Genomic DNA, 20,496 nt, shown 5'->3' with positions numbered 1-20,496 from the left:
CCAAACTGATTTATGATTTTTGAATTAAATATTCCGCTGCTATGTTAAAGATATTGTGAAGGTTAAATTATTATTTAACTGTTTTTGGATTACGTTTCTATGTGATATCCCGTTTATGGTTTTTACTCTGATAATTGTTTAAGAAATTTGTATATTGGGAAAACGGGGTGTTACAATGAACAAGCACCCAAATTTTCTTGAGCCCGTTGTCGCATGCTTCGGGTTTTTTTTTTCCGGCACTTCGTGAGCTCCACTCCTTTCACACACCAGGCAGAACATTGGATTGATCAAACTTAATATTTGTGTAACAATTGTAAATCCCGCCCTATTTGCTTGACGACGTGCCCACTCAAGCAGTTCTTCTCTATCTTTCGAATTAACATCGTTTGGAAAAAACCTAGCCGTGTCAACTTCGTGGGCTTGAAGTGGGAGGACACCGGAGTCAACATATTTTGAAGCTTCAACATGGACGGAAGCTCCATCAATGTTTGGTTTCGCTTCAACCTTAGGCAATTTGACATCTCCAGAAATTTCGACAAAAATTGGTTTTGTCTCTCCCGGAACATCTTCCGCGTTATCTACTACTCCCTCCGTCCCAAATTGTATGACGTTTTGGGCATTTCACACATATTAAGGAATGTAATTAATATTGTGTGGGAAAGAGATATTATGAGTTGTTTTACAAAATTATCCTTAATAAATTATATTGGAAAGATAAATGAAAGAATTGAAAAAAGAAAGAGTAATAAATAGTTAAGGATATAATAGGAAAAGTAACATTAATGTTTCATTGGTATTCTAAAGTGACATATAATTTGGGACAAATATTTTTTCTAAAGTGACATACAATTTGGGACGGAGGGAGTATTACTATAATTAAACAACACAAAAATATGAATTAACAACTAACTAATGAATAAACATCAATGGCACAATGAATTAAAACAAAAAACAAAAAAACAAAGAAAAACAAAAATTGAAAAGTAGCTGCCATTTTTTTGGTACTTTACTACCGAGGTTTTCTTCGGCAGTAAACTATTGAAATTTACTTCGGTAGTAAGCTACCGAGGATTCCCATGATAGAGTTCTACGTAAACTGACGTAAAAACCCATAACAAAGCCTAAAAATGAACGGATTAAAATGTTCAATACCTGTTTTTTTTTATATCAAAAGTGTGTTGATACCTCCTATGCTTGATGCTCGAATGATTTTGGTGCAAGATTTGATGAAAAAATTATTGGATTTGGGTTTGGATGGAAGTGGTATGGAAGTTGACGATGAAATAGTGTGTGGGGGGAGCAGGTGGCTGTTTCATCTGATGAAACATACTTCTCGGCAGTTAACTACCGAGGTTTTCCTCGACAGTTAACTGCAACCAATTTTTGAATTCCTCAGCAATTAACTGCCGAGGGAACAAAAACGTATTTTATTTGTGTGTATCTGCCTTGTGAAATGTATCAACAACGATTTAAAAAAAAAAAAAAAAATTAGTAAAAAAGGTAAGTTTCATCATCAATTTCCACTGACGTAACTGATTTACCACTAGAGCAGTTTGGGTTTCTGCGTGGACACGGCAAAGAAAGAGGCACGCCAAAAGCTAGATTAGTCTTGTTAATGTCCATCAAATAAAGCAGAGCTCGTGGAGTTTTTTTAATTCCATGAGCTAAGCCATTATTTACGATGATGCCAAACAAGTACTCCTCCAAGTTTCACGGCCACAACGTCGCCTCCTTCTCCTTGTCTCGCAGATCCCTCATTCTATCCGCCCTTTTCCTTTGCATCATCGCCGCTTTTATCTTTTTCCGCCCTTTTCAGGGAAACCGCTGCCTCAACTCCAATCCCAGATCAGTTAAAGTCGTTTGGGAACACTCCGCGGCCGCCGCTGTCACTGGTAGCCATGATCAGGTTTCCAATCATCGGCATAAGGTTATGGGTTTTGTGGGTATTCAGACCGGATTCGGATCTGTTGGTCGGAGACAATCCTTGAGAAACACTTGGTTCCCTTCTGATCACCAATCCCTTCAACGGTATCTATTCTTCTTAATCAATTTAACATCCATCCTCCAACATTCATGTTAAAGTTTAGTTTTATTACTGTGTCATTGTTAGGAGTCTCACATCGAGTAGATATAAGTATGACTCATGAGGCGCTTCTGGACCAGTCTTTTGGTTGGCTCTCGTTGAGAGTTGGACCACTAAAATGCTACCCATAGACTGGATTAAGGCGCTCCACCGAATACTGATAGGTGAGTGAAGTCGCCAAAAACAAAAAAGGGCTAGCATCGAGTTAGTGGCGATAGAGTGAAAGTTTCCATGAACGTCGGCGCTCAAAACGTGGCAATGTTAGGAGTCCCACATCGAGTAGATAAAAATGCTTGATGTGGTAGTTAAGCCATGGACTCTCCCACCTAGGACTAGTCTTCTGATTGGACTCTCTATGGGCTTAAATCCTAACAGTCATGTTGTAGGTTAAGTGTTAAAGTTATGCAAAACTAGATTGTTTTATTCATAGTAGTCAATAGTGGCCGATAGCGGCGCTATAGCGGCCGCACGTAGCGTAGCAATGTCGAACCGCTACGCTAATCGTCGCAGTGGTGCGGAATGAGATAGCGGCGAGATAGTAGCTGCTTCAGCTGCTATAGCGGCATAGCGAAGCTGCCCCTTCATCCTCTATTTGATTTTAGTTGAAAATTTTCAAATTGTCACTATTTTTAAAACATTTTGTATGATTTCTCAATTTATAAATTAATTTTAGGGCATTTTGGAGATTTTTAACACCAAATTGACTCTGTTGTATGGTTTCTCTGTTCTTTTATTCTTCCTCTGTTTTCTTTTGTTTTATGCTTTCTCTTGTTTTATGATTTTTTTATTTGTTCCTCTAGCTTTTGATTTTTGGCGTTTTGATTTATGAATGTATCATGAGAGTTGAGTGTTATATTTTATATAATGTAAGTTTTTTTTTTTAGAAATATGCAAGTTTGTTTATACTTTATACCATTATTCAAGTAATTTGTTCAAAATATAATCAAATATCGGTGACCGCTATTTGTCATACCACTACACGTTAACCAGCTATCCCACTTTTGAGGTCGGACGCTACGCATCACTATCCTAGATTGACTACTATGTTGAATTTTGATTAAGACTTTTGAAAGCTTTCACAAGATTTGGGTGTTTTGTATGATTTATGAATGTTTCATGAGATTTGAATGTTATATTTAATTTTAGGGTTATGCTAACCAGTGCCCTTAGGGCACTTGTTAAGGAAACTAGAAATAGTAAAGTTTGCATTGAATTCAACAATTTATATTACATGTATGTTTGTTTATAATTTATACTATTATTTACGTAATTTGTCAAAAAAGTTTTCAAATAGCGGCCTTAGCACTATGCGCTATCTCGCTATAGCATTTTTGGGGTCGACCGCTACGCAGCGCTATCCGCAATTGACTACTATGGTTGTATTGGTTGGTTGTATAAATCTTGCAATTAAATTTATTTGTTGTTGCTTGCTTGCAGATTGGAAGAAGCCACTGGGTTGGCATTTAGGTTTGTCATCGGAAAAACAAGTGAACAATCAAAGATGTCTGCACTTAAAAAGGAAGTAGCAGAATATGATGATTTCATTCTGTTGGATATTCAAGAGGAGTACAGTAAGCTCCCATACAAAACGTGTGTGCTGGAAATGAATAAATTGTTAAATTGTAGTATGCGTGTGTGTGTGAGTGTGTGTGTGTGTGTGTGTGTGTAATTTGTTACTAACTTGACTATTATTCCTTTGTAACAGGTTAGCTTTCTTTAAAGCAGCTTATGCTCTTTTTGACGCTGAGTTTTATGTCAAAGCGGATGATGACATATATTTAAGACCTGGTGACTAAACTTTTAAGGCTTAGAGTTATGGAATTCATTCCTTTTTTGACTGCATTACACCTCTAGTTAAGTTTTTCTAAAATATTTTCAATTTGTTGTCAGATCGTCTTTCATTACTACTGGCAAAAGAGCGATCTCATACTCAAACTTACATAGGATGCATGAAAAAAGGACCTGTTTTCACTGATCCAAAACTCAAATGGTTAGTTTTGTTTTGATTGAATTTACTTTATCTCTATGCTTTAGTTCGCTTCTTTGTTGCAATAATACTAGTATATAGAACTTGTTTTGGTCTCTTCTTAACGGCGTTGTATGCTAGAGAAAGAATAAATTACTGTTTAGTTCTAGGATTAAGAAATGAACAATTACTATGGTGTGAGAGAGCCAATGTCAGATAATTAATTTCCACGCAGATGTTAGTTTTAATTATGTGTCAGCCTGAAACTTTTTTTTTTTTTTCTTCCAATTACCTTTACATGTAAATTTTCTGAACAATTTTATATTTTAGCTTTCTTCTAAACTGGCTTTCCATTTATTTGGGGGTAGAGTAAAATTGTTATTATCTGTGGCCGAATCAAAATAAATATATAATTCATCAAAATCATTAAAATGTTATTATAAATAGATACATGGTATTCAAATTGACATCTTCAACTGCTATTTTGTGCCATTTTTAGTTTTCCATTTGATTACTACAAACAAAACTTCTAAAATAATGTTATCCGTGATTATCAAATCAAGACTCGTTATGAATCGAAATACCTATTTTCCGAATCATGCATTGGAAACTATTATGTATCTTAAAATGCATGATCAATAAAAAAACATGATATTTGTAAGTAAAAACAAGTAAAATAGCAAAATACATCAAGTCATAAATCGAAATGAAAAAGTGGTTGGCTATACAAGTTGAAAAAAAGTGGTTGACAACACTAGGTTCAGGTTGTGATTCATTAGAGTGAATCTAGATTCATCATAGTGAATCAGAATTCATCCTAATGAATTGAGATTCATGTTGGGATTCAGGTCTAAACTAGATGCGGATTCAGGTCTAAACTAGATGCACACGAGGATTCATATTGATTGCGTTTAGTTTATATCAAACTGAGATACGACTTGCATGTAAAATGATACTGATAACTTATCAAGCAGATAGCAAATTTAGAATTCTATTTTTCTTATCAGTCAACTATCCCCACTTAATGGGATAATGATTGATTGTTGCCAGTTGGGGAATTTATTTCCAATTGCGATCGTCAGTAAATTGAAACAATTTCCCACCTTTTGCTGTGATATTTGAGTGCCAATTCCTGTTGTGGGTCATACTCATGTAACCTTTAGGGTCCGTTTGGTGCGCATGATAGTATAGAGACATGATATGATAAAGAGCTCGATAAGGATATGATAGGACAGTGACAGGATAACACTTATCATATCCCATGTTTGGTTAACAAGTGATAGGATATGATAGTGACAGTATTTTTTTTTTTTTTTAATTATATAAGAAATGAAATCACGAGAAGGCAGTAACAAGAGATTGTAGAGTTGTGATTTGCCTTCTTGAAATCATTAGTTTTTTATTTTGCCCAAAAAGTGGATCATCATGATTCATGATAACAATTGCAACAAGAGATTAGGAAAAGTAATGGAAAATAATTCTGTGAATCGATTAGGAAAAAGATTGGGTCTTGAACAAAATCCAAACACAAAAAGCAGGAAATAGATTAGGAAAAAAATATTGAAACAAAAGAAGAGATCGATTTCACAAAGAAGTGAATCGTTAAAAAAATTGTAGATGAAACCTACAGGAAAATAGTAATGTGGAACAGAATAATGGCTATTGTGGGAAAGAAGAAAAAAACAAAGAAAAAACACTGGAGTAGTACTGCCACAGGTGGGAGTCGAAGAAAGGTTTTGGAAGAAATAGAAAACACGCGTATGTAGTTTTATCCTATCATGTTGTTAACCCACCAAAAACTAAGGATAAGAATTACAAAGGTTCAATAGGATAGGATTAGAAACAGGTTAAACTTATCATTTCCTGTTGGTGCACCAAACAACGGATTGAGTCAGGATAGGATATTCTAATCATATCATGTCTCCTTATCATGCGCACCAAACGGGCTCTTAACCTTTTGTTTGTTTACGTTGTTGCTGTTATTTGCTGTCTAGTTTTGCTCTACAATTTATGGTGACATTTTATAACTATCATATGAACTTCTTTTGTTTATGGAGTAATTATACTATGAGCCACTATCATATGAACTTCTTTTGTTTATGGAGTAATATATCTTGCAGGTATGAGCCACTATCCCATTTGCTTGGAAAGGAGTATTTTCTTCATGCTTATGGTCCTATATATGCTCTTTCTGCTGATGTTGTTTCAAGCTTGGTTGTTCTTCGAAATGACAGGTATGTTTTCCTTTTTCAGTACACACTGGGGTTGCAAAATGTAGACAACTATTGTATATTTTGGGAATTGCAAGAAATAGCACTGGATATACTTGTTTTTTTTTATTTTTATATGTTTTTTATTTTTGGGTGGGGGTGGGGGGCATCTAGAATAAAATACTATTGATCTTTGTGTTTTGCGTATCTGCTTTTTTGCCATCTCCTATAATGGATTGTGAACATTTATATGTCTACTAGTGCTAGGGTTAATCTCTGTTTATATCATTAAAAAATAAAATAAAAGTTGATACATTACTCTGAATTTGGGATAGTCCTGTTGAGTAATGAGTTGTTTCCTGGCCCAAATTGATTGGGAGCTATATTCTCGTTTTATTACCATCCATAGCATTGTTTCGGGGAGTTTTTCCACTCATTTGGTTCTTGAGTCCATGGTTTAAACTTGTAAAATAGAAAGCCCTTTTATGATTTACAATGTTGCTTCCTTTGAATATCATGTCCATTGAATCAATCCCGTAAGTTGTTTGTTAGTTATCAAATTTACCGATAGACTGGTTATGAAAACATTGCTTGAAATGTGTAAATCAATTATTTGGAACTTATGAACCGGCTTCTTTCGTTCTTAACCCCTTCATGTCCCTAATTAATTCATACATTTTCATGCTTCATATGTCACGACGTTTTAAAATGTGTTTCATCCTTTCATTCCCAATGAAAAGGGGTGAACATTACAATAAATAAACATATTGATACGAACATTGTTCAGTACCTGACCCCTTCCCATATCGAATGTAATATTTGCATTGTGTCGCAGTTTCCGGATGTTCAGCAATGAGGATGTTACTATTGGAGCTTGGATGCTCGCAATGAATGTCAAACATGAGAACAATCTCGAACTTTGTGCTTCAGACTGTACAGCCACATCTATTGCTGTGTGGGATATTCCTAAGTGTTCAGGTTCGTTTTTCTCTTTGCCCAAAAATGTTGGTATCTATATTCCGGAGTTTGTACAATAAAATTCCCTCGAAAATATGAAAAAACACACATAGGCCTCCAACCAAATAATTTTACTGTTATCATTGGACTGCCTTGTGGTGAACAATTGTCTGAAGCTTAATTTTTGTGTAGTAATCTCTCTGTCCAACTATCGATGGAGAAGATCGGATGGCAAAAAAAAAGAGGGATAAATTTAACTGCATTAACAGACTTGTAAAATGTATTACAAAAGAAATCAAGGGATTTTTACTCTTTTCATATTAAATTAATCCGAAATAAGGAATGTTTAGTTACTTACCATCTTTGCAGAGATTCTTGTATATTTAGTGTATTGTATTAAATCTCGCACATGTACGCATTCGAGTGTATGCACACATTTGTTATATTCATCATATTATAATGTAACCAGAAAGGAATGGGAAATATTTTTTGTGAATTATATCTGGGTTATTGTATATCTGCAGGCCTGTGTAATCCAGAAAAGAAAATGTTGGAGCTCCATCAAAAGGAGAGCTGCTCTCAGAGCCCAACGCTGGAATCCGATGATGATTAGAATTTGTGGGAGTGTGATATTATTTGGGAAAAGTAAGCTCAGAAATTGTGGAGGAAGTTCTTCTTGTCATTTCTTAATGCCAGAAGATGCTACCAACGCCATTCTTTACCATTCACCTTTCTTCTCGTTTGAAGATAGGTTGTTGAGTTTTCTTTCATATCTCTTTCACACACACACACACTCTCTCCATTTTCATCTCATTTGAAGAGGGTAGTATTGAATGATATGAAGGTTGTATGAGGAGGGCTTTTAGATAAAACGTAAAGGATGAGATCAAGAGATCATTGTAGTTTACTGTAGTTTATTGTAGTTTACCAATTACAGATTCTTATATCAAACATTTTTGGAATTATACATCTAATGGTAAATGTTATACTTCTTAAAAATGTGTGTTCACTCCTTGGCATGAGTCACGGTTTCCAAGGTTTATGGGTTAATTCCCTCTTTAGTTCAAAATAATCAAATTTTAATTTCTTACTTTGTTTTGGATAGAAGCAGAAGCTACACGTTTAATTATCTTGATTTTATAGTATAAAATGGTGGTTGAAATGGAGAAGAACCTTGTGTAAAATACCATTCAAGTTGAAGGGAAAATTTTATTGGATGGTTGTAAGACTGAGGATGTTGTATGGAACATTGTGTTGATGAAGAACTGACACGGGGATAAAATAAACGTAGTGGAGATGAACATGTTGTGTTGTGTTGGATGTGTGATAAGATATGACGAAATATAATTAGATATGATATTTAGCACCTTATTATTTAATTTATTATTTATGTATTTACTTTTTATTCCGTTCAACCACGGTTGGACAATGAGCTGGAAGTTTCAACGACTCAATTTTTGAAATGTTTATGATTAATTTAAAGATAAATGTGTATTTTTTTTAAATAGCGTGCCTCTTGAATATTTTATAGATAAAAATATGGAGGAAAAAAACCTATAATTTACTATAAAAGTTAGGCTTAAATGCACTTTTGACCCCTAACTTTGCACTAGTTGCGATTTTGGTTTCTTATTAAAAAAACTACATTCCAGCCCTCTATGTTTCCCTCCTTTTGCAACTTTTAATTTTGATCATTCAAAATCAACTATTCGAGACAGTAGAAGATCAAGAAACCAATCTCAAGGCATATTTTTGCCCTATAAATCTGAACCTTGCTCAACAAAACACCTCACTTGTTTTTATTGTCTTGAATGGTTGATTTTGAAAGATCAAAATTAAATTACAAACGGGAGAAACTAATCGTAACTAAATAATTATCACTAAATAATTATACATATAACACATAATTATCACTAAATAATTTGTTTTAAGATATTCTTTCACGAATCAATTAATTACAAGAGAACTGTGTATTTTATTTGATTTTTTGACAGTATTTATTAGTTGTGTATCTTCTGCATAATTTTTTAGGGCAAATCTTCAAGATTAAAATGAGAAAAATATAGCAATACTCTAATTAAAAATTTAAATTAGGTGCACTCTTTGTCACTGTATTAATAAAATTAATTAAACATTATAAATAAAAATAATCTTGATCACTCTAAAAAATATTGTTGAGTCATTTATACTAAAATTTAAAATTAAATTGATATTAATCAATATAACAATGTTAATAAAATTACAAAACACTTCTATAATTTAGTAAATAAATATTGTCACAAGACTTTTGTTAATAAATGGTATTTTGTCTAAAAAATCAACCAAAAAAAACTCTGCATTAATGCTATTGATAACTTTTTTCATTTTTTTTTGGTAAAATATTGATTTTTTTTTTACATCTTATGACAATGATATCATGTATTTGTATGGTGCACGGATATCACACTAAAAAATAACCAAAAAAAAATATTTAATTAATATGACTGATGATAACATATATTTTGTAACAATCAATCACTGATTTATTATCCATCAACATAGTTTAGGATTGAACATACCAATCAGTTGCAAACTTGCATTGATTCATTCACAGAACCATGGAAACACTGTTGATATCTTATGATGGATATAACTAGGGAAAAGAAAAACACACCCTTTTGGTGTGAGCAACTAATTCATTATTTCTGGTAAGAAAACAGAAAACCAAAGTGAAAGTGAAAGTGAAAGTGAAAGCGAAGAGAAGAGAAGACAAAGACCACATAAACTCAGATTTAACCAGTGTTTTGCAAGCCAGCAGCAATACCCTTCATGGTGAGAATGAGGGTGTCTTCCAAACCAGGTGCATATTCACTTGTTGGGTTCAGTGTTACAAGTTCATCAGCAGCTTTACTTATCTCTATAGACTCTTTAGAGATGTGGGGACGTAGTTTCACATTATAGTTTGGATCACGGATGCGTTTCAATGTGTAAGCCTGGCACACATTCAAGGTAGTTATGTATGAATCACGCAGGCGGAGTCTTTGCTTTAAGTAAGGGTCTCCCTCAAGAAGATCCTTGTGCGCAGCCACCTATACCAGTACAGCAGAAAAATGAAAATAAGCTTTTGTAAGAACTAACCAGTGCCTTATTCTTAGTAAATTAGTTGAATTAATATAGCTTCACCTGAAGTAGGAGTTTCTTGGTTTCTTCAAATTTGGTTCTCAACTGCTCCCCAAATGACCATAGATCGTTTGAAACAAGGAGCCTGTCATACAGAGCAGCAATACCTGGGTCTCCCTTGGCAAACACCATTTCAATTAAATCAATAGTGACCCTAAAGAAAGGCCATTGATTGTACATCTCTTGAAGCATTTGAAGATTTCTAATATCCTTGTCAATAACATTCTTGAATGCGGCCCCAAAGCCTAGCCACACTGGAAGATGAAACCTTGTTTGTGTCCAGGCAAAGATCCAAGGAATAGCACGGAGAGTCTCAATACCTCCGCTTGGCTTTCGCTTTGCAGGTCGACTTCCGATATTCATGCGGCCATACTCCAACTCTGGAGTAGCCTGCAGTTTAGAAAGTTTTTAGTGACTGTTAATATAACTGCCGGTTTATTCAATAGAAAGAAAGAAAAACAAGCAACTGATCTTTATTTGAGGAATCTTACCAGCCTGAAATACTCAACAAAACGAGGTTCTTGGAATACCATAGAACGGTATTCCTCTGTGGCAATGATAGCCATCTGATCCATCAACGCACGCCATTCTGGTTTGGGAGAAATTGGTGGATGCATTCCATGCTCTAGAGTAGCTGCAGTGAAACGTTGTAGTGTTCGGAAACACAAGTGCTCCTCACCAAATGATTGCTCAATAACTTCGCCTTGTACAGTTACACGAAGTGATCCATGGATTGTATCTGGAGGCTGAGACAGGATAGCAAGATGAGTGGGACCACCACCTCTCCCAACAGTCCCTCCACGACCGTGGAACATAGTTAGTTTAACACCATACTCCTTAGCTACCTTTATAAGCTCCTCTTGAGCCTTGTATAGCTGCCATGCTGCAGAAAACCTTCCGGCATCTTTACCTGAATCGGAGTACCCAATCATGACTTCTTGTTTCCCGTTGATCCGATTTCTGTACCAATCTATTGAGAACAACCGGGCCAAAGCAGCAGGAGCTGCCTCCAGATCTGCAAGCTTCTCAAACAATGGTACAACTCTCAATGGTTGCTTGACATGGCATTCACGTTGCAAAAGTTCAACTGCTAGAACATCGGATGCTGCAGTTGCCATTGATATGATATATGCTCCAAAGTTGTCTGATGGTAGTTCTGCTATGACATGAAATGTATCCAAAACATCTTTAATTTCTTCGGTTTGGGGAAGGTCAGGTCCGAACAAGGGGCGTTTGCCACTCAATTCAGACAAAAGCCATTGCTGCCGTTTATCTTCAGACCATTCTTGGTAGGAGCCAATTTCAAGGTGTTTGGTTATGGCATCCAACACATCAGTGTGACGGTCTGACTCTTGCCTAATATCAAGCCTCACTAGTGACAGACCAAAAGTAGAGACTTGCCTCAAGAAATCTAGAAGACTTCCATCAGCAATTGCGCGATCACCACAAGCACAAAGTGATCTATAACAGAGTTCAAGAGGTTCCAAGAACTAGAAAAAATTTAAAAAGTTCAGTTAGCCAAAAAATAACAAGCAATCAAACTAAATGATTCATAAAACATATCCTTGTTCTGTTATGTCTATTTTATCCTTTTATACTACAAACAAAACTAAAGTAGTAAACTTTGATGATAATCTAACAAAACTGAAAAACATCAATTTCAGAAAATGAAATTATATTAATATCGAAATAGGTTTTGATAAGTTTCTTAAACTACATAAACAGTGGACGAATAATGTATAACAATGATGAATTTTAAACAGCTAAACTCAGAAGCTGAAATAGATTGTATTATTTGAAAGAAAAAAAAGTAAGCAAATATTTACCTCGTCAACATTGGTGAAAGTATTTTCCTCTGGAATGTCCGAGTACCCATGAGCTAACAAATGGCGAGAACGCTCACGAGTTTGGTAGAGTCTGTCCCTTACTTCACCAAGTATCACTCGGTATGGTTCATTTGGAGGAATGTTTTTCCAAAACTCTGTATCATGAATTGAGTAAAAGAGTATCAGAAAAGTAAACTAACCAATGTAGCTATCATCATATGGGAGCTTTTACTAAAGTACAAAAAATTTACTTAATTGAACTTAAAAGATAGACTTAAGTAAACACCTATGTAGTGTTTTGCAACTGCATCTTTCTTGGAAGACCTATTAAGTTCTTCTGCACGAACACGTAGCTCGTCATTGCAACGCCACATTGACAGCTACAAAAACAAAAAGAGAAATCAACATAATGGTGCCATAGTAGTAAACCATCTACAGTGATACCATTTAAAAAGATTTAGGCAGCTTTAAATTACTTCAAACATAAGATCCTCTATTTGGGAGTAATACAAATTAGCAGCCATCATTCTAGCCAATAAGCAAACATCTCTTGTCACTTCAGGAGTTACTCTTGGATTTCCTGCATTATATTGTACATTGTTAGACACATGAGATTTGGAGAAGCTTAATAGTATCATGACATATATTACAAACAAACAAATATGACCCGTCTAAAAGTTGACATTTGATGTGGCCACATTTATAATGTTAGGCTTCACAATCTCCACACATATTTGTTTCCTTCATATACTGAGAAATATTATTTGTGAGAGGTAAAAAGAATCATACCATCACGATCACCACCCATCCAAGAAGAAAACTGAATAAGTGGAGCATTATATGGGACACGTTCATTAATCCCTATATTCTTTAAAGCTGTATCAACACGACGGAGAAATTTAGGTACACCCATCCAAATTGTTTCATGGAAGTAGCTCATCCCGGCTCTCATCTCATCTTGTGGGGTTGGAGGGGTCCTCCTGATTTCATCAGTACGGAAGGCAGCTTGGATCTACATGAACAAAGTTAGCAGAAGAAACGTTTCAAAATCACCATGTCTTCATGAATAAAGCATTTGCTTGCAACTTGAATATGTATATATATTTTGGTGATTATATACTTTTTGATAACATGGATTCAGTGATGATTTTTGTTATAATATTCTCACGTGTAGAACCGATCCGACCCCATTTTAAAGAAATGAGGAGAATAAGTACTCTATAAATATTCTGATTTCCATGTCTACATTTGAAAGTAAATGTTTCATATGTATAATTTGTTTAAAAGATACAATAAGGTACTTATAACAACCATTAGATCACAGCACAAAAACTCGTTGAACTATGTTAAGGAAGAAATAATTTTCCCCATTACTTTTGTGCTTAACTTTCCTTTAATAGATGTCAAAAAGCACGCAGCGAATATAAAGAATATAAAAGAAATTCCGAGTTTTGATATCCACCTCCCTTTGTAGAGCCTCATCGAGCTCCTGCTTATCATCAGGAGTGATGTCTTTGGCATACAATTGTGTTAAACAATTACGTATCCTGTAAAGAAAATGAAGTGATGAAAAATAACAAAAGTAATAAAGGACATAAGGTGAAAAGTAGTAGGTTTTAAATCTAACCTTCCATGCTTTTGAAGCAAAGACCTGCGAATTGATTGCGTTGGATGAGCAGTAAGAACGAGATCAACGGTCTGGTTTTTAAGTGCATCAAAAACTTCCTGAGGAGTCTTGTTCAACTCACCAACAAGTCTCTTAATAGTTTCTTCGATATCTGATTCTGTTGTTGCATTGTTCTCATCAGCAAAATCACCCTTTTTCAACTTAATCCTTCGACGGTGAGCAATTTGGACCTCCTCAGCTAAGTTAGCCAAGTTAAGCATATGAGAAAAGGATTTGGCAACAACAATAGAATCTCCAGCATCCAAACTTGTTATGAGATTTCCAAGTTCTTCAAGTTTTTGAGGATCATGCTTTCCTTCGTACTCAGCAGAAAGTTCATATACTTCTTGAACTGTTTCCTTGAGATCCTCACCGTGTAAATCCTGAAGAATATCAAGGAAACGGTCCAAGAGCAAAGCATCATACTCAACCAGTTTATCATCCTCACTCACTTTTGCAGGAACCAATTGCCGAAGCTGAGCATCGATGGATGCCATCTTTTCAAGGTTCCTGTTTGCCATTGCTGCCTGCTACTTCTTTCCTGCAAACATCAAAATTTAATGATAGATAAATAAAGTGTTTGTTTGGTTTGCTACTACTAAAGTAGCCTATGGAAACATAACATGTGGATGATGAATCAATAACCGAGATCTAAGATTATGTAGAACTGTAGTACCTAAGGAAAGGACCAATCAGATAAGTAGATAGAGAGATAAGTGAAAGTCCCCAGATCCAAAGTGAAAAGTGGTGCAGAGCTGTCTTTATATAGATAGATTGAGATAAACAAGGAATGACACGTGCACAAAATTGTTTAAGATATAAGACTATGTTTGGATATTATAAAAAGAATGAAATAAAGTGGAACGGAATATAACGGAATACAATGGAGTGGAATGGAATAGAGAATCAATTCTATTGTTTTGATATTTTATAATTGAACATATAACAAAATATATGAAGATAGGATCCTAAACTTAATGAGTCTAAATGAATAGGGGGAAGACAATATGTGGAATGACGAACAAAAGATCTTAAGATCGAGTACCAAAGGTAAGACATAGAGCTGGCAACGAACCGATCCAACTCGAAAATAATTTGAAATTTGATTCGGTAATTGTTTCGTTGAACTTGGTTCATGAACCAAATAAATCGAACTTGAGTTGAAAATTAAGCTCGTCAAATGAATGAACCGAACTTGAACTACATATAATTCGACTCGTTTGGTTCATGAACCAACTCGATAAATATATATACACACACACTAATTTTCACACTAATTTTTAAATGAAATATTATTTTTAACATTTTTCTTTGTCAAAGTTTTTTATTACCACTTTATTAACAATGTAAAATAAAAATGTCCAACTGAGTAAAAATAATGGTAATCCATTCCTCACCTAAAGTTTTTTATATATCGATATAGCAAATATAACATAATCCATATACTTGAAAGTTTTAAGCTTGCTTGTTCAAAAAAAAAATTAAGCTTGCAATTTTATCTCCCACATCGAACATTCACCTACAATGGGAATGGAATTACAATAATATTAATTAATTAATTTAATTAATAGTATTTACCATTTTACGTAAGTGGTTTTTAGACCAATTACAAGGTTTCTGAGCTGTTTTTTGTGCCCTCATAAAAACCATAGTTGTTTTTGTCCCTTGGTTCATTTAATTCGAGTCTAGTTAATTTTTATCGAGTCGAATCAAGCTGAGCTAGGTTCGACTTAGCTCGACTCATTTTCAACTCTAGTTATGTGATTTGAGCAAACAAATTGAACCTAACGAACCGAACCGAACTGTTCGTGAACCTTAAACGAGTCGAACTCGAGCTGAAAAAAGAGTTCGTGTTGAACTCGAGTCGAGTTTCGAGCCGAGCAAAATCTTATCGAGTTGAGCCGAGCTCAGACAGATTCGATTCGACTCATTTCCAGCCCTAGTAAGACATGTCACTAGGACAAAGGACGTAAAGAATGGGGAACAAAACTAATGATGGGTGTGAGTTCTAAACATGATGTTGATTTAACGAAGACGTGAACTATAACATGTAGATATGTTGTTAATCAACGAATGAGATGTTAACGTTGTAAGATAATAGATATGATGATAATATAAATGTCATATGACGATGATGAACGACGTAATAAAAGATGCTTATGAGAGACTTAAGAGGAAAGTAGAGAGTTGTAAGAGGATTATTCATGAACTAATAAAGATGAAAATGATAGTAAAGTTAGAGTAAGGGACAAATATAACGATGAGGCTATATGAAGAGTGTGAACTTAGGAAAGTTGTTAGGTTGAAGCGGAAAGGAGTCGAGGTAAAATCGTAAAGATAAGATACGATGAGGCGTATGTAAACAGGGATTAGAGATGAGTAGGTTAAATAAAGGGATGTAGTGAAAGATGGCAGTCGCGGTAATGATGAATACAAAGTTACTTATGAATAATGAGACAAGATCATAACAATACAAATAACGAGGATGAATTTAGAGAACTGATGACGATTAGGGAATCGTTAGGGTGAAACGTAAACAAAGATAGGAAGTTGTGTATGAAGTAAATGAATGACGTGAGGGGTAGTAAGAGCAGTGAGTTAGGATAGGAATCTAATAAAAGAGAGTAAGATGAATGAGAAGGAAGATAAGAGATACATGAAGAAAAATTAATTGTTTTAGGAATAGTTCATAAACAAGAGACAAAGATGATAGAAGAAACTTAGAATAAAGGTCGAGTCTAGTAACTTAAGTTAAAATTAAAGAGTACAAAACCTAAGTAAAACGAGCATATGATGTTAGCGGCCTAAGGTAGTAGACAGCGAAGAAGATGACTTAATTTATAATGATGGGAATTGATAAGTGGAAGTAATGATGAGGTAAGAGCTTAAAACTAATACAAAGAATAAGATACGCCGTAGAGGGTAAGGTGTAGATTCAAAATGAACAAGTAGGATGGTGAAGTGGTTTAAGGTAATTAAGATGTTAGGTGAAGGAATAAGACGAAGGTAATTGGAAATATAAGTGTGTAAGTTAAAGTAAGGGATAATGTTAGAAATAATGTTAATGGTGAAGTAACGACCTTAAGTGAAAATGAACAAAGTGTGGTCGATTTAAGAGGATAGATAATGTTAAGAGAATTGATAAAATGAAATAGAACGGGAATAAAAAATTGTGTGTTAATTAATGAATGATGTCAGAGGTAATATTAGTGACGAGACAAGATAATAAATCACTAGAGAAAAAAAGACCTAAGTTAGAATGAGGTAATGATGATTAGGATGATTGGAGTTATAATTGACGATGAAAGAGAAACATAGTACTACGGTATAGTTGTGACGGAGAGTAAATAGTCTACTCATGGTGAGATGAAATTAGTGTCCTATAAAATCATTAATGATGAAATGAAGTAATATGGCATAAAATTGTTTTAAAGTGGAGAATAATTGTGATAGTTGTAATGATAATGGTGAGGTGGAACCTTAATCAAGGACAAAGAATTTGTCGTTAGGATGAAACACGCAGTGCTTGAGAATAGTTAATGTTCAGTATAGATTTTAAGGACAATGTTGAGTAATGACGATTTTGTATGTTGAATGATGACGTAATGATGACGGGGTTGAATAATATTGAATAATGACGACATAAATGATGTCAATGATGATGTATAAATGACATATATGAATGACGAATAATGACGAATGACATACTTGTTTTATAATAACAAGTAAAATGATGAAATGAACTATGTTGTGAAGATGATCTGTTGTCGATGTATTTTCTATATGGTATTAGTGAGTCTTCATGCATCATATCATATTGCATAAAAATGACGAATGATGTATGTTTGTTCAGTAACACAACTCTGACATACAAATGTTGATTAGGATTTATGTATGTATGTTTAGTAACACAACCCTGACATACAAATGTTGATTAGAAATCGGTACCAGGATGCATATAGGTCTAGAAACGAAGTGCATTTGCATGTCTCATGTTAGGTGTATATGATGTATATGTGATATGTGTCAATGTTGATGTATTATGAGTGTGATGAGTCATTTATATACTATTTTAATATGCTTTTTAGTTTAGTTTTATTTAGATTTTATATAATTTCATATTAGTATTATTTCCTTTTTAGGATAGTTTACTTTAAATTGCAATTTATTATATTTCAGGGAAGAATATTGGATGGATTGAGTCTTGGAGCAAAAGAAAGGGATTTTGAGCAGATTGGACACGAAAATATGAAGATTGGGAGACAAAATATGTCTCCCACAAGTCAGAAGCCTGGCACGGCCCGTGCTAGCCTTGGCACGGTCGTGCCACCCTCCAGAAGACCTTTTGCTGCTTTTGCTTGGGCTCTAAGCTATTCTATTTTGGCGCACAATCTACCGTGGAATATTCTTGAAAGATACTTGCTTAGATTTTAAGTCAATTGTGTACTATAAATAGAGTAGCTAGCCATCACAAATATTCATCTTTTCTTGGAATACAATATGTGACAATTGTCTTTCTAATAAAAGTTCATTTTACTTTCTTGTTATTTATCTTTATGCTTTCTCTCTTCTTCCCCTTGTCTACGATGAACGTCAGTGAGTAGACTTCTCTTGTCTTGGGATTGTTGCATAAGTCTAATGACATAATCCTAATCAAACCAAGCTTTAAACCTTAATCTTATGTAACCCTAATTCCTTATCTAAATTCACCGCTTTAACATGGATCAACCATTATCAAACTGTGGAAACGAAAGTGGAGGGTTTGATAATTGTTTATCCATCATCTCAAATATCAATTCATAAAACGAAAGTGGAGCTTTGATATTCGAACAAGTGAATTTAGACAAGGATTGCAAAGTCAGCGAAATAGGCTTTGCAATCTTTGAGACATATAGTTTCGATCTTCAAGGGAACTAATAACAATCAAGTCATCGAAATAGGCTTGGTTGTTAGAGGAACCAAAATCTAATAGTAATCAAGTCAGCGAAATAGGCTTGGTTGCTAGAGGAACATAAGAGAAACTGTCTTGAGAAATTAGGTCTAACATAAGGTTATAAGTTTAATAGTTTGGTTTGTGAAGGACTTGTCATTAGGATGAACCAATGATTCCAAGGCTTTTATCTTTTATTATTATTTCCTTTTAAATATATAAAAATACAACTTTCTACTTTCTATACTTTAATTCTAATCATTGTTAAAAGATAATTGAATTCATAACTCCCTGTCGGAACGATACTCTTATTTTACTACTTCGGTAAGACCGTGCACTTGCGGTTTTATCTCATCAAGTTTTTGGCGCCGCTGCCGGGGAGTTATTGTAATTTGATTAACTTTTTAATAGTGGTTAGTCTAAAATAATAATAATAATAATAATAATAATAAAAAAAATAATATAAAAATAAATATATATATATAAAATAGTATATATATATATTTATAAAATATTTTATTTCCTTTTTCTTACCTTTTTTATTTTTTTATTTTTTATATATTTATAATATATTTTATTTCCTTATCTTATTTTGTTTTTATTTTATATATATATATATATATATATATATATATATATATATATATATATATATATCTCCCTCCCTTTCTCCTTATTTTTTATTTTCTATCTTTAACCGTTTTGATTTCAGGCATGGCTCAAAGACAATAATAACGACATGGATGAGAAACGTGCTCTCAAAGAGTATGCAATCACATCTTCAGATGAGCCGTACGATGCTATTGTGTACCCAACGGTTGAGGGTAGTAAATTTGAAATAAAGCCTGCACTTATTTACCTAGTGCAGCAAAATCAATTTTTCGGATCACCCACTGAGGATCCGAATCTTCATGTTTCAAATTTTTTAAAACTCAGTAGAACTTTGAAGGCAAACCAAGAGGCCGTAAGGCTGCACCTCTTTCCTTTTTCCTTAAGGGATAGAGCTAGTGCTTGGTTTCATTCATTGACTATTGGTTCTATCACTTCATGGGACCAAATGAGGCGAGCTTTCCTTGCCCAATTCTTTCCCCTTTCTCAAACCGCTCAATTCAGGGCGAGGCTTTTTCAATACACTCAAAAAGATGGTGAATCTCTTTACGATGCGTGGGAGCGTTTCAAAGAAATGCTTAGGCTTTGCCCCCATCATGGTTTAGAGAAGTGGCTAATTATCCACACCTTTTATAATGGTCTTTCGTATACCACAAAAATCTATGTTGATGCAGCTGCAGGTGGAGCTTTGATGAATAAAACTTACACAGCAGCATATGATTTGATCGAGGGCATGGCACAAAACCACTATCAGTGGACAAGTGAGAGAGTCATCACTGCTTCTTCACCCTCTAAAAAAGAGGCAGGTATGTACAAAATTTCCTCCCTTGATCATCTAACTGCTAAGGTTGACACACTGACACAAAAATTTGATACAATGAATACTAGTGTTGTCACACCTGCTCCTGTATCACCTCCTTGTGAAGTTTGTGGTGTATTTGGCCATATTGGCATTGATTGCCAACTAGGTAGTGTTGTTAGAGGTCCTGAGCAAGTAAACTATGCTCAATATAATCGAGGGTTTAGAAACGACCAATTTTTTTATCAAACCCCTCAAAATCTTTTTGGACAACAAGCAACACCACCCAGT

The 20,496-nt window shown here is 34.4% G+C and overlaps 2 protein-coding genes and 1 non-coding gene across 3 annotated transcripts; 1 reads left to right on the top strand and 2 right to left on the bottom strand.

The window, feature by feature from the left end:
• Window positions 1-1,535: 1,535 nt before the first annotated feature.
• On the top strand, window positions 1,536-8,238 carry LOC25502535 (probable beta-1,3-galactosyltransferase 14). The gene is made up of 7 exons (XM_013590081.3): window positions 1,536-2,028; window positions 3,521-3,673; window positions 3,789-3,871; window positions 3,974-4,073; window positions 6,170-6,283; window positions 7,095-7,237; window positions 7,741-8,238. The coding sequence occupies exons 1-7, from the start codon at window positions 1,682-1,684 to the stop codon at window positions 7,827-7,829; spliced, it is 1,029 nt and encodes a 342-aa protein (XP_013445535.1). The 5' UTR covers window positions 1,536-1,681; the 3' UTR covers window positions 7,830-8,238.
• A 1,447-nt stretch (window positions 8,239-9,685) lies between these two features.
• Window positions 9,686-14,692, bottom strand: LOC25502534 (phosphoenolpyruvate carboxylase, housekeeping isozyme). The gene is made up of 10 exons (XM_013590079.3): window positions 14,544-14,692; window positions 13,829-14,408; window positions 13,664-13,748; window positions 12,991-13,213; window positions 12,678-12,781; window positions 12,488-12,581; window positions 12,202-12,356; window positions 10,867-11,865; window positions 10,379-10,765; window positions 9,686-10,284 (listed from the first exon to the last, which is right to left on the bottom strand). The coding sequence occupies exons 2-10, from the start codon at window positions 14,386-14,388 to the stop codon at window positions 9,988-9,990; spliced, it is 2,904 nt and encodes a 967-aa protein (XP_013445533.1). The 5' UTR covers window positions 14,389-14,408; window positions 14,544-14,692; the 3' UTR covers window positions 9,686-9,987.
• Window positions 14,693-19,902: 5,210 nt separating this feature from the next.
• Window positions 19,903-20,009, bottom strand: LOC120577787 (small nucleolar RNA R71). Its single transcript, XR_005643769.1, has one exon. It is a non-coding gene; the product is annotated as a small nucleolar RNA R71 (small nucleolar RNA).
• Between the last annotated feature and the right edge of the window lie 487 nt (window positions 20,010-20,496).

Source organism: Medicago truncatula, chromosome 8 (genome assembly GCF_003473485.1).
Source record: "Medicago truncatula cultivar Jemalong A17 chromosome 8, MtrunA17r5.0-ANR, whole genome shotgun sequence".
In the NCBI taxonomy this organism is placed as follows: domain Eukaryota; kingdom Viridiplantae; phylum Streptophyta; class Magnoliopsida; order Fabales; family Fabaceae; genus Medicago; species Medicago truncatula.
Note: the sequence above shows the minus strand (reverse complement) of the source record. Positions and strands in the feature narration are given on the sequence as shown.

Coding starts and splice junctions, on each gene's coding strand:
- LOC25502535 (XM_013590081.3), top strand. CDS start 1,682: ATGATGCCAAACAAGTACTCCTCCAAGTTTCACGGCCACAACGTCGCC. Junction 3,674..3,788: donor AGTAAGCTCCCATACAAAAC/GTGTGTGCTGGA, acceptor CCTTTGTAACAG/GTTAGCTTTCTTTAAAGCAG. Junction 3,872..3,973: donor TGACATATATTTAAGACCTG/GTGACTAAACTT, acceptor ATTTGTTGTCAG/ATCGTCTTTCATTACTACTG.
- LOC25502534 (XM_013590079.3), bottom strand. CDS start 14,388: ATGGCAAACAGGAACCTTGAAAAGATGGCATCCATCGATGCTCAGCTT. Junction 12,582..12,677: donor TAGAGGATCTTATGTTTGAA/GTAATTTAAAGC, acceptor TTGTTTTTGTAG/CTGTCAATGTGGCGTTGCAA. Junction 10,285..10,378: donor CCAAGAAACTCCTACTTCAG/GTGAAGCTATAT, acceptor GTACTGGTATAG/GTGGCTGCGCACAAGGATCT.